At 43.9% G+C, this 14,879-nt stretch overlaps 1 protein-coding gene across 2 annotated transcripts in view; it reads left to right on the forward strand.

Moving 5' to 3' along the window:
* Positions 1-14,879, forward strand: part of IGF2BP3 (insulin like growth factor 2 mRNA binding protein 3) — a 140,954-nt gene that overhangs the window by 117,820 nt on the left and 8,255 nt on the right. For both annotated transcript variants that reach the window (XM_073677861.1, XM_073677862.1), the window contains exons 10-12: positions 3,193-3,324; positions 4,865-4,984; positions 5,062-5,136. In XM_073677861.1, the coding sequence (XP_073533962.1) occupies positions 3,193-3,324; positions 4,865-4,984; positions 5,062-5,136 (327 nt within the window). The remainder of the gene's footprint in view (positions 1-3,192; positions 3,325-4,864; positions 4,985-5,061; positions 5,137-14,879) is intronic.

The raw sequence follows: 14,879 nt of genomic DNA on the forward strand, positions 1-14,879 counted from the left end.
CAGATTCTTGATGATCATGTTCAAGAATCAGTGACAAAGTTGAAGTTATGCAGGGGATGGATCTTTCAGCAAGACAATGATCCAAAACACCGCTCCAAATCTACTCAGGCATTCATGCAGAGGAACAATTACAATGTTCTGGAATGGCCATCCCAGTCCCCAGACCTGAATATCATTGAACATCTGTGGGATCATTTGAAGAGGGCTGTCCATGCTCGGCGACCATCAAACTTAACTGAACTGGAATTGTTTTGTAAAGAGGAATGGTCAAAAATACCTTCATCCAGGATCCAGGAAATCATTAAAAGCTACAGGAAGCGACTAGAGGCTGTTATTTTTGCAAAAGGAGGATCTACTAAATATTAATGTCACTTTTCTGGTGAGGTGCCCATACTTGTGCAATCTGCATTCAAACAAAATTTGACAGGTGCATATTTTCTGTTAGTACAATAAACCTCATTTCAAGGCAGAAACATTACTGTGTCCAACAGTTATTACATATATCAAACTGAAATAGCTGTTGCAAAAACACCAATTTTTATAAAACATTAAGCTTAAGATTAATAGGGGTGCCCAAACTTTTTCATATAACTGTACATATATCAATTTTCGTATCCGGATGAAAAATGTGAATGAAGTGAGTAAAAAAAATTTGATCTAATTATAAAATCAAGTTTTTATGTTAGATGCGTTTAACATGTAGCCTTTCTTACATCAGAACATGTCTAATACGCTCTCCTGTAGAAGCCAACGAGTTAATCTGTTGCTACCTATGGTCCATGTGACTGCTGTAAAATATGCCTCTATATGCTGTTAACAGAAGCACAGGCGAAATTGTTAAATCTTGTTGACTTTTTTTTTTTTACATTTTTTTAATGTATTTAAAAATACTTGGCTTCAACACCCGCATAAAATGTAAAAAATCAAAACTGGGGGGGAAGCCTACAGACATAAAAATCTGTCAAATAGTTGAGCGTCAAAATACTTCATGGTCAATTCTGCCTTGAAAAAATGGAAGTTGATATTTGGTCACTTGCGCCAAACTGGCTTCTGTTCAAACAACTTTTACGTAAGTGAATATGAAAAAGAAACCAAGAACTTGAAACCTCTTAACTATTGAAAAAAAATCCTTATCGCTGTAGCAGCCAATCATAATGCAACTTTCATGTTTTAAACAATTTTTAAAGGCATTTCCTTGGCTGCAGCGCTGTTGACATTAGATCATGGTTGCAGCTTCTAAACCAGGGGTCTCAAACACGCGGCCCGCGGGCCACATGCGGCCCCTGAGGCTGCTTTATGCGGCCCGCAGGCACAGACCCCTTGATGATCCCGACCAGGTCCAGGAGGAGCCGCCGACAGCAGCGCTGAATTGCCGCACAGAGACTGTTTCCCAGCACTGCATTTCCAATGCCAGCCGCTGGCCAATCAGAGGCCAGCAGCTGATAGCTGCGTGTCGGCGCAGCGAGTATGACGTCATTGCCATTTGCAGATGTCAGCTGCTGGCCTCTGATTGGCCGGCGGCTGACATTGAAAATGCTGTGCTGGGAGACAGTCTCTGTGCGGCAATGCAGCGCTGCTGTCGGCGGCTCCTCCTGGACCAGGTCGGGATCGTCAAGGGGTCTGACTCTGTGGTGCCTGCGGGCCACATCTGCAGGAAGGACGCCGAGGGAACGGATGACAGGTGAGAATCATCTTTTTTTTTTCTATTTTATGTGTGTGAAGAACAGGGGGCACATAGCCACAAGAGGGGACCTGGATGGGGCACATAGCCACAAGATGGGGACCTGGATGGGGCACATAGCCACAAGATGGGGACCTGGATGGGGCACATAGCCACAAGATGGGGACCTGGATGGGGCACATAGCCACAAGAGGGGACCTGGATGGGGCACAGAGCCACAAGATGGGGACCTGGATGGGGCACAGAGCCACAAGATGGGGACCTGGATGGGGCACAGAGCCACAAGATGGGGACCTGGATGGGGCACAGAGCCACAAGATGGGGACCTGGATGGGGCACATAGCCACAAGATGGGGACCTGGATGGGACACATAGCCACAGGATGGGGACCTGGATGGGGCACATAGCCACAAGATGGGGACCTGGATGGGGCACATAGCCACAAGATGGGGACCTGGATGGGGCACATAGCCACAAGATGGGGACCTGGATGGGGCACATAGCCACAGGATGGGGACCTGGATGGGGCACATAGCCACAAGATGGGGACCTGGATGAGGCACATAGCCACAGGATGGGGACCTGGATGGGGCACATAGCCACAAGATGGGGACCTGGATGGGGCACATAGCCACAAGATGGGGACCTGGATGGGGCACATAGCCACAAGATGGGGACCTGGATGGGGCACATAGCCACAAGATGGGGACCTGGATGGGACACATAGCCACAGGATGGGGACCTGGATGGGGCACATAGCCACAAGATGGGGACCTGGATGGGGCACATAGCCACAAGATGGGGATCTGGATGGGGCACATAGTCACAGGATGGGGACCTGGATGGGGCACATAGCCACAGGATGGGGACCTGGATGAGGCACATAGCCACAGGATGGGGACCTGGATGGGGCACATTAGTACAAGATGGGGACTTGGATGGGGAACATTACTACAAGATGTTTGCCATTATTACTATATGATGCTAATTGTAAGACAATATTACTGAATGTGGCCAATTGGGGGAAACAAAATTGTAAAAATCAAAAAATAAAAATAAAGCATGAAAAAATATTGGGCGCTAAAAATGCTGTTTTATATGTAAACTAAAGTAAACACAAAAAAGTGCACGTTTATTATCGCCACATCCATAACGACCCAAGCCATAAAAAAATAAACACGGAAAAAATGTTCAAAAGGTGTATACAAAAAAAATGGTATCACTAAAAATGTCACATTGAACAAAGAATGCGGCCCCCCAAATTCAAATTTTTTCCATGTGCGGCCCATATACCCAGCCGAGTTTGAGACCCCTGTTCTAAACCAAGACCAGAGGCAGCAGTGATGAGACTGCGCTTGACAAGGGAAGAGTAAAGCTTTGTTGTTTTCGCCCAGTGGGAGACTGTAATGTGGGGAAAAAAATAATTCCTGAAAAACCTCTTTTTAATAACAGCTGTTGTTCTAAAGCATTAACATTTATTGTTAATTAGTTCTTGTTTTTTTTCTCTACAGCTACAAGCTCATTTAATACCTGGATTAAACCTGAATGCATTGGGTCTGTTCCCACCTTCTTCTTCAGGCATGCCTCCTCCTTCAGTTGGGGTGTCATCACCCACCTCCTCTTCTTCATATCCACCATTTGGGGTAAGAACTAGGAAACAGTCCTAATTCATAGAGGGTTGCTAAATTTTTCCCTTTTATATTCCTAGCACATGTTATATTAAGGGTATGTGCACACGATGCAGAAATGCTCAGGATTTTTTCCTGAGCGTTTCTGCATCTCTCTGGCAGGAAAAAACGCATGCGGATTGTACATGCGGTTTCCTGCCAGGGACATGCAGAAATGAAGCGGTCTTCACTTTCATTTCCGCATGCGGGTTGACAAGCGCTTCCCAAGCGATTTTAGCATCACTCGGAAAGTGCTTGTCAACTTCACACTATATAAATCCATGCAACCGGCATGGATTTATATAGTGCGTGAATGTCAAAAAATAAAAAATAAATCTATACTTTACCCTCTGATGGCCCCCGGTGTCCTGCTTCATCAGTCCCGGCTGCCGGCAGTGAAGACTGTAGGACCTTCCGACGTCAGCGTCACGTGACCCGTCACATGACTGACGTCAGCGAAGGTCCTTCATTCAACCGCGAAGTGCGCGGGAAGCCGGCAGGACGCAGCGCAGGCCGTCAGAAGGTGAGAATATATATATATATTTTTTATTTTATTCTTTTTTTTTTAATGGTACCTGGGTCTGGATGAGAGTCCTCTCATCCACACCCGGGTACCATCCGCACATTAGACTGCATGAAAAGCGCATCAACATATACAGTGATGCGGATTCCATGCGGTCTAATGCAAGTCAATGGCGGCAAAAGAGCAGCGTTTCCGCAAAATTAATTGACATGCTGCGGATTTTTGACCGCAGCGTTTATGCTGCGGAAAAATCCGCATCATGGGCACAGCACATGCGGATTTCAATTGGGGAACATTGCTGCCCTTCTACCATGCGTTTTTCATGCTTTTCCGCGGCGTTTACGCAACTGCAAAAACGCCGCGGAAACGCATGAAAAACGCATCGTGTGAACTCAGCCTAATTTTATTCCAATAAGTAATGAAGCATTTTTGTTAAAATTTGACAAGGCTCAATGCAAAGTTGTTTTAAGAAAATTGTAGTATAACATAGTTTGCATTAAAGGACAAAGGCCCCAACACATATTAAAGTAATGTCAGCTGAGTCTACCTTTTACAGTGGGACTGTCCGACTATCCATCTGTTGTGTATGGGGCTACTTCTTCAGACTGTTACCCCGATAGATGACATTGGAGAGAGAAGGACCAGGCATTAACTTGTAACGCTGATCCTTTTGTTTTTCCTCATCGAAAAAATGTTCATGTGTATGGTGGTATTGGGAGAGATGTATACGGTGGAGTCAGTCAAACAAGCATTTGGCTAGCAGCTATTTCATGTATGGCTACCTTTAGGCTTGGCCCCAAATGTAGACTGTGCATTGCCTTTTGCCTGTTGTGTCTATGCTTGAAAATCAAAATAAGTGCCAGATTTTAGTTTATCTTCTGAAGGCACTATGTAGTGCAGCCTGCTGTGTATTTCAGCACTGCTAAATGGTATATCCTGGCTACAGCACTTAATTATTGATGCACTTTTGTTTTTTCTCCTTTCCCCTTTTAGCAACAACCAGAATCTGAAACAGTTCATCTTTTCATACCAGCGTTGGCTGTGGGAGCAATTATTGGCAAGCAAGGACAACACATAAAACAACTTTCACGTTTTGCTGGGGCCTCCATAAAGGTACTGGATAGTTCAAAACCATCTGTCTACCCATAATTTTGCTGTTGCAAAATCTGATATTACCATTTAATTTGCAGATTGCTCCAGCAGAGGGACCAGAGGCTAAACTGAGGATGGTGATCATCACTGGACCACCAGAAGCCCAATTTAAAGTATGCTACATTGTATATATTTCCCAGAATGCACTAGATTGTGCAGTTGTTTTTTTTTAACCCCTTCACGAGTTTTGACCTACATGTACGTCAAAAGTAGTGTCCCTGACTTTGATGCGGGCTCGCACGCCCTTGGCTGTTAACCTGTTAAATCCCACTGCCCATCTCTGAGAGCGGCATTTAACACGCACCAGCAGGGAGGGGGGCACATTATTCCATGCTCTCATCGGCGCATCTGTGACATGATCACGGGGCGCTGATGGCCTATGACAGCCGGGGGTCTGCTGAAGACCCCTGTGCCTGTCGTTATCATCCTCCTGTGAAAGCCAGATTGTGGATGGCATCCGTTCATGGGAGGTCGCGATCTTAGGTATACATAGGCATGCTAATGGCATAAGTGATTTGAACAGATTCAAGTTCCCTAAGGGGATTATTACATACAGTAAAAAGTGGGGAAAAAAGTTAATAAAACAAGTTCAAATCATAATCCCTCTCCCCCATTTTGTCCCATTTTAAAATTAAAACGAGTAAACAAAAACTGGTACACGTTCGGTATCGCTGTGTTTGTTAAAGTCTGATCTATCAAAATATAAAGTAAATAATCCGACCGGTAAAAGACACAACGGAAGTCAAAATGCCAGAATTACGTTTTTTCTAGCCGCCGCAACATTGCAATAAGAGGTGATCAAGACATCCTATCTACCCCAAAATGATTATCGGTAAAATGTCGGCTCAGGGCGCAAAAAACAGTCACACTGCCCCAGATCCCGAAAAAATGAAAACTTTGCGGGTCTCAGAAAATGGCAACAAAAACACTTTTTTTTTTTTTTTTTTTTTTTTTTTTTTTTTTTTTTGGTCTTACAAATTTAGTGTAATCTCTTTTTATTGAAATAATAAAAGACATAAACATACAAAATCAACATCAGTAGGAGCCAGTGCTCAGTCTCGATGATCAAAATATTACACATTCACATATCTACTATTTTTCTTATAAGGGTATGTGCACACGATGCAGAAATGAAGCAGAAAATTTCTGCATCATTTCTGCATCTCCCTGGCAGAAAAAACGCATGCAGATTGTGCATGCGTTTTTCCTGCAGAATACATGCGGATCCACATGCAGATTCACATGCGTTTCCGCATGCAGATTGACAAGCGCTTTCCAGGCGATTTTAGCATCACCTGGAAAGTGCTTGATAACTAGGTCACACTATATAAATCCATGCAAACAGCATGGATTTATACAGTGTGAACCGAGAGAGTGTATATACTTACCTCTGATGGCCCGCGCTGTCCTGCTCACTCCGTTCTCCCGGCTGCCGGCAACTTTGAATTGAAAGACCTGCCGACGTCAGCGTCACGTGACCCGTCACATGACTCTGACGTCACCGCAGGTCCTACAACTCACTGCAAGTGCCGGGAACCAAGCGGGAGCGCTGTGCGGGCCGACAGAAGGTAAGAATACATTTATTTTTTATTTTATTCTTCTTTTTTTACAGCTTTTTTAATGGTACCTGGGTGTGGATGAGACTCTCCTCTCCTCCACACCCGGGTACCATCCGCACATTAGAACGCACCAATTACGCAAGTACAGATGCTGTCTTGCGGAATTGGCGCGTTCTAATGCAAGTCAATGGCGGCGAAATCGCCGCGTTTCCGCAAAATTAATTGACATGCTGCGGATTTTTGACCGCAGCGTTAACGCTGCGGAAAAATCCGCATCATGGGCACAGCACATGCGGATTTCCATTGGGGAACATTGCTGCCCTTCTACCATGCGTTTTTCATGCGTTTCCGCGGCGTTTACGCAACTGCAAAAACGCCGCGGAAACGCATGAAATACGCATCGTGTGAACACAGCCTTAGACTGAGGCACCTTTATCCAGCAGTATAAACTTACTTTTGTCTGTTCCAACAATGATTCCAATGAGCATATATCAAATATCAGCAATGCCAAAACGGGAGAAAAGAAGAAAGAGAAAAAGAGAGAGAAAGAAAAGAGAGGAAAAAAAGAAAAGCGAGGAAAAAAAGAAAAAAAAGAGAAAGGGGGGGGGGGCAGGAGAAGAAGTAATAAGAAAGTGAAAATAGGAAAGGAGAGAAGGATTTAAGGAATGGGAACGGGGCAGGGGAATCTGAGCTAAGGTTCTATTTTAATTTCACTAATCATCTCCAGCACCAATCCGGATCCAATTCGCCTATTCATCAGTTTTTACCCAAATAGCCCATGGAACTCCGACGAGTCTTGAAACAAGATCCAAACACTCCAAATCTTCATGAATTTATCCGCACAATCATTGAAATCAGCAGAAAGCTCCTCCATTCTGCAGATATTAGCCATTTCATTATACCACTCTGAGATTGGGGGGATTTGAGGTGACCTCCAATAACGTGGAATCACCGCTCGAGCTGCCGTTAAACAAAATCTTAAAATATCTTTTTTTTGGGATCTAATCGATGAAGGCAGAATGGAAAGTAGGGCTATCTCAGGGCAATTCTCAACCCTATTTCCAGTAATTAGGTTATAGTTAGAGAATATTTTATCCCACAGAGGTTTGATCCGACTACATTCCCACCAGATGTGGAGCATAGATCCCTTTTCCACTCCACATCGCCAACACATGTCTGAAGTTGCCGGAAACATGGAGTGGAGTTTCACAGGATACCGATACCATCTTGCCATAATTTTGAAATTTTTCTCCTGCGCATAATTCGCACCCGACATTTTGTGTGTAAACAAGAAACTTTTTTCCCAGTCTGACGAGGGTATGATATGTCCCAATTCCTGTTCCCACTTATGTTGAAAATTAAGCTTTCCTGAGATATTTACCCCTATCAGACAATTATAAAGCATGGATATTACATGGTTGGGAGGAGCTTCCTGCAAAAACAGTCTCTCAAAGGAAGATGGTGTACACTGGAACAGGGGCACTGCCCCCCTGGACGATAAAAACGATTGTAACTGTAGATATTCCAACCACTGGAGTTTTCTAGACGGACACCTATCTTGTATTGTATTGAATGACGGAAATCTACCATTTTCGAATATCTGCAGAAGGCGAACATCCTCCCTAGCTCTCCATCCCATAAAAGAATCCCTCAAATATCCAGGAGGGAAGGAGGGATTGGAGAATAATGGCATAAGAGGGCTGATTGTACTAGAGGAAAAGTATTTTTTCATAATTGCATGCCAAATTTTGATTGTACCCCTAGTCAGTTCAGACAAACCTCCAATTGAGGAAACATCTGAGGCGTAGAGCCAAGGAAGGTGCTTCAAAGGAACAACTACTCCCTCCTGCTCAACAGTGACCCATTGCTTTGTCAAAGAATTATAGTGCCAGTCTAGAAGGCGACCCAAAGCAGAGGCTTGAAAGTATGTTTTAAAATTCGGAAATCCAGCTCCACCAGCTGCCTTAGGGCGGTTCAAAGTCTGCATACTTATCCTAGGTATACCTTTACCCCACACAAACCTAGTTAATACTGTACGTAATCTGCTGAAAATGCTGTATGGGGGAGAGATAGGGACAGTTTGAAAAATATATAAAAAGCGGGGAAGTATATCCATTTTTACAGCATTCATTTTGCCAAACCAGGACATTCTCAGTTTACTGTAATTTAGTAAATCTTTACATGTACGGTCCAAGAGAGACTGGTAGTTTAGCGCATACATTTTTGACAAGTCAGAAGAAACGAGCACTCCCAAGTATTTTATCGCCTCCGATTTCCACTTAAAAGGGAAGTTGTCCATTACCTGTTTAACCTCTCTGCGGCAATGACACGTTTAATGCCTCCGATTTTGAGTAATTAACTTTGAAATTACTCAGGAACCCAAATCTGTCAAACTCCTTCATTAATGAAGGAAGAGATGTCTGAGGTTGAGATACAGTGCCTACAAGTAGTATTCAACCCCCTGCAGATTTAGCTGGTTGACACATGCGGAATTAACTTGGCATTGTGACATTTCTACGGTAGATCAGCCTGGAAGTGGGAAATGCACTGCAGCAAATTTTTTTTTTTTTTTTTTTTTTTTTTTTTTTAAAACGTTAAAAGTTAATTCAGAGTGTCATTTATTATTCAACCCCTCAAACCACAAGAATTCTGTTTGGTCCCCCTAAAGTATTAAGAAGTAGTTCATGCACCAAGAATAATGCGCTTCACATGTGTGGATTAAAGATCTCTTTTGCCAGCCTTTTCTGACTATTTAAGACCCTCCCCAAACTTGTGAACAGCACTCAGACATGGTCAACATGGGAAAGACAAAGGAATATTCCAAGGCCATCAGAGACAAGATCGTGGAGGGTCACAAGGCTGGCAAGGGGTACAAAACCCTTTCCAAGGAGTTGGGCCTACCTGTCTCCACTGTTGGGAGCATCATCCGTAAGTGGAAGGCTTATGGAACTACTGTTAGCCTTCCACGGCCTGGACAGCCTTTGAAAGTGCCCTCCCGTGCCGAGGCCAGGCTTGTCCGAAGAGTCAAGGCTAACCCAAGGACAACAAGGAAGGAGCTCCGGGAAGATCTCATGGCAGTGGGGACATTGGTTTCAGTTAATACCATAAGTAACGTACTCCACCGCAATGGTCTCCGTTCCAGACGAGCCTGTATGGTACCTTTACTTTTAAAGCGTCATGTCAAGGCTTGTCTACAGTTTGCTCATGATCACTTGGAGGACTCTGAGACAGACTGGTTCAAGGTTCTATGGTCTGATGAGACCAAGATCGAGATCTTTGGTGCCAACCACACACGTGACGTTTGGAGACTGGATGGCACTGCATACGACCCCAAGAATACCATCCCTACAGTCAAGCATGGTGGTGGCAGCATCATGCTGTGGGGCTGTTTCTCAGCCAAGGGGCCTGGCCATCTGGTCCGCATCCATGGGAAGATGGATAGCATAGCCTACCTGGAGATTTTGGCCAAGAACCTCCGCTCCTCCATCAAGGATCTTAAGATGGGTCGTAATTTCATCTTCCAACAAGACAACGACCCAAAGCACACAGCCAAGAAAACCAAGGCCTGGTTCAAGAGGGAAAAAGTCAAGGTGTTGGAGTGGCCTAGTCAGTCTCCTGACCTTAACCCAATTGAAAACTTGTGGAAGGAGCTCAAGAATAAAGTCCACATGAGACACCCAAAGAACCTAGATAACTTGGAGAAGATCTGCATGGAGGAGTGGGCCAAGATAACTCCACAGACCTGTGCCGGCCTGATCAGGTCTTATAAATACGATTATTAGCTGTAATTGCAAACAAGGGTTATTCCACAAAATATTAAACATAGGGGTTGTATAATAATTGACCCACACTTTTATGTTTAAAATTTAATAAAATTCAACTGAGCAACATAACTTTTTGGTTTGTAAGATTTATGCTTCTGTTCATAAAACCTACTCTCGTTTGCAGTTTGAAGGCTCTAACTTATTTGCATCTTATCAAACCAGCTAAATCTGCAGGGGGTTGAATACTACTTGTAGGCACTGTACATAGAGGAGATCATCTGCATATAATGCTGTCTTATAAGTCCTTGTACCTATTTTAACCCCTTGAATACTACTATTTTTCCTTATAGCGTTGGCCAGGTGTTCCATCACTATCACGTACAGAAGGGGGGACAGAGGACACCCCTGTCTAGTCCCATTTTGTATCTTAAAGGGTGAGGACAGGGCTCCATTAACTCTAACTCTGGCAGTAGGACCTGAATACAAGGAGAAAATCAACTGTAAAAATCGTGGTCCAATGCCTATTTGGGTTAGTGCTTCCTTCATAAATTGCCAATGAACCCTATCAAAAGCCTTCTCTGCATCAACAGATAGAAGGCCCATAGATACGGAATTGCTTTTAGCTTTGGAGATTAGCAACATAGTCTTAATAGTGTTATCTCTTGCCTCTCGGCCCTGAATAAATCCTACTTGATCTGTGTTTATAAGGGAGGGTAACAATGGGGCCAGTCACTCTGCTAGAATTTTGGAGAGTATTTTAATGTCTACGTTTATTAATGATATGGGTCTATAATTAGCCGTGTTTGTAAGATCTTTACCCTGTTTAGGAAGGATACTAATATGGGCTTCCAATGATTGGGGGACGAAACACGTCTTATCATTTAGTGAGTTAAATGTTTTATGCATAATAGGGGATAGTTGAGTTTTAAGGGACTTATAGAATGCTGGGGTAAATCCGTCTGGACCAGGACTTTTACCAGATGGTGTAGATTGAATAGCAAGATTGACCTCCTCCTCCGTGATGTCTTTTTCCAGTTCCCCAGAGACCTGGCTATCTAAGAATGGTAAAGAAGTATCCTGTATATACTCTTTAATTCGGGCAGTTAGGTCACAAGGAGAGAGATCAGAATATTGCCCTTTAATATTATATAACTTCTCATAGTATGAGCGAAATATCTCGATAATTTCTGTAGGGTTATGAGCATCCTCCCCATTCTGTTTCTTGATATATGGAACGTATGTTGCCACAGAACGAGGATGAAGCAATCTTGAGAGTGCCCGTCCACATTTATCTGACGATTCATAAAAAAAACTTTTAGTTTGCTCCCTATGTCTTAGATACTTTTGCTCAAGCAAGATCTTAAGATCATTCCTTTTTTTTGATAGTTCTGCAAGTGTATTAGGTGACAATGTATGTTTGTGCGATGAGACAGATACACATATTGGAGACAACAGGTCATTCACCCTCTGTGTTCTTTCTTTTTTGAGTCTTGAACCATGTTTAATCAACACGCCTCTCATGACACATTTTAGAGTTTCCCATTGCAGAGGAGTTGAGGTCTGATCTGTTTTGTGAATTTGCATAAAAGAATCAACAGAATCTTTTAATTCCTTCATGCAGATATTATCCTTGAGAAGGTGATCATTCATTTTCCATGTCCACGAGCGTCGGACAGAGGAAGGAATAGATAGGGATAGAAAAATTGGAGCATGATCAGACCACAACATGTTGCCTATTGTGGCAGATGGGTTTAAAGAAAGAGCGTGATGACTCAACAGGAAGAAATCAATGCGACTATATGAACCATGCGCAGGAGAAAAATATGTGTAGTCCTTACCCTGAGGATTTAAGATTCGCCAAACGTCTGTCAATCTGAGGGCGTGGATGGCCCGCTTCAGTGATCGGAGCCTTCTTGAAGGGACAACACCCCTTCCTGAGGATGAATCTAGCGCGAGATTCCATGTGAAGTTAAAGTCTCCACCTGCAATCAGAATACCTTCTGCAAATTCAGAGAGGGATGTTAGAAAGGACCTACACGTGGGGATCTGGTCTTTGTTAGGGAGGTACCAATTTGCTATTGTATATATTGATTCCGCTATTTTAAGTTTTAAAAACACATATCTGCCTTTATCATCAATGAGGGAATCTATGAAGGTGTAAGCCAACGATTTGTGTATGGCTATGGATACACCCTTAGAGCGTGAATCCGGATTAGTGCTGTGAAACCATCGAGAATAATACCTATCACCAAGAACAGGCACATGCCCCATTTTAAAATGCGTCTCTTGTAACATAAGAACCTGAACTTTTTGTTTGTGCATAGAGTATAAAATTTGAGAACGTTTCTGTGGGACATTAAAGCCTCTTACATTCAATGAACCTACTTTAATAGATGACCTGATTACCAATGGTGAGGAAGGGGGTGGGGTAAGATGGGAGACGGAAATATAAAGAAAGGGACGAGAAAGTGAAAGGGGAACAAAAATAATATTAGAATAAAGAAAACAGTCTGATGAGGGGAGATGAGTCTATTTTACACCTGCCAGCAGTGTGTAAACCCCTTGAGAGAATGGGCTTTCTACCGAGGAGCCGTCCCCCCCCCAAGCCCAAACAGGCCAAACCCTTCGTACTAAAACTTTGATATAAAGGCAGCCAAAAACTGACATAGATTAACATCTGCTTATCGCTATATTAAATCTCAAATCAATATATCACATAACCTTGTGAGATAATATCTGCATCTCCCAAGAACTGAATACCATTGACATAGTACAATTAGTTTTGTCACTGATATCCAGTCACATATGTGAGGTATTCAAAACATCAACTACGTTGAGAACATTTTAGAGGAATATAACATTCTAATGTCTTTCACCAACATTTTAGAGGAACAGAACATTCTAATTTCTTTCACCAGCTTGACTAGCACTGAGGGCTAGAGAATTGATCACAGGTCCTTTTTGTGAGAGATGTTTCAATCTGGGGGATGCGAAACGTGTTTCCTATTGATCTCTCTTCTAGATTCTTCTCTAGCTTTGTTTCTTGTCACTTTTTGTGATTGTGGGTTGAGATCCGACTTGGGGCCTCCTGGGAGACTTGGCCAATCCTCGGATGATATAGATACGTGGGGGATCCCCAAGCCCTTAACAAAAGCCGGGATGTCTCCAGGGCAGCGTACCACATGTAAAACCCCAGAATGGCGGACTTGTAGGCGTAAAGGGAAACCCCAAGAATATAATATGTTCTGCTGTCTCAAAACCTCTAATAGAGGTCTTAAAGTCCTCCTCTTCTGAAGTGTGTGACGTGATAAATCAGACATGAGTTGTACAGAATGATCTTGATAAAGAATAGAATCCATTTTTCTGGCCCTTATTAAGATGCTTTCTTTGATTTTGTATTTATGAACCCGGCAAATCACATCTCGATGTTTTGACATGTCAGAGGGTCTGGGACCCAGGGATCTATGGGCCCTGTCTAATTCCAACTCACTCTCTAAGGGCCGACCCAGAATAGAATTGAACAAATGGCGCAGTGTCTCATACAATTTATTGTGCTCAATTGTCTCTGGAAGTCCTCTAATCCTAATATTATTGCGCCTTTCTCTGTTCTCAATATCGTCTATCAAATCTGTTAGGTATTCCAATTGGTATGAGTGGGAGGACAAAGTTTGTTCATGAGATTTAACTTGTTGGGCAATGGATGCTGTGTGTGACTCAGCAGCGGACACTTTTTCTGTTAACTCTTGCATGTCCCCTCTAATGGCAGCAGTTTCAGCTCTGTAGGAGGACTCCAGTCTGGACATATAGGACTCCATGTCCTCCCTGATTGGAATAGCTCGTATTCGAGCTTTGAGATCTCTCCACACTGCCTCATGCTGAGATAAATCATCCTGTTGGCTCTCCTCTGAGCAGCCAGGAGAGGGGGAGCGTAATAATGTGTGAAAGGAGCCTCTCTCAGGGGATCTCTGGTCATCGGTGGACCATTGGGGTCTCTGTAAGTCCGGACCCACAGCAGAGGTAAGCTCTGCCGAGTCTGAAGTGTCTGTGGGTTGGAGCACGGAGCTATCCCCCACCACGCACCTGAATCCCGGAGGCGCGAAACCAGGGTCCGCCATCTTGGACTGGGGGGGGGGTCCTCCATAGCTGCGACGGTGAGGCCTCCTGTATTCTCCCACATCTGAGAGTCCTCCGCCGACGAAGGCATCGTTCGGTCTGTTGATCTTGATGGGGAGCGTTTACCACGTGGGCTCAGAGCCTCCGATGCAGGAGCCGAGGAGCGCTGTGCAGGGCCCGCCGACGCCATCTTAGATCCCGCTTGTGCAGGGGAAGCAGGTGCAGTGCTTCTCAGATAGCGTGTAATGTTCGTTGGAGATGCCTGCTGGGTACTCACACTGGTCTGTTATGTTCCGTTTCTTTTTTGCTGGCATTGGCAGTATTTTGGCTTGATTTGATGCGATAGGCATGCCCTGAAGCTGGGCCAGGGACGGGAGCAAACAACCCTGCGACTTCACTCCTCCATAGCCAGGCCACGCC

Source organism: Phyllobates terribilis, unplaced genomic scaffold, assembly GCF_046119375.1.
Source record: "Phyllobates terribilis strain yellow unplaced genomic scaffold, ASM4611937v1 Scaffold_4__5_contigs__length_816908805, whole genome shotgun sequence".
Lineage (NCBI taxonomy): Eukaryota > Metazoa > Chordata > Amphibia > Anura > Dendrobatidae > Phyllobates > Phyllobates terribilis.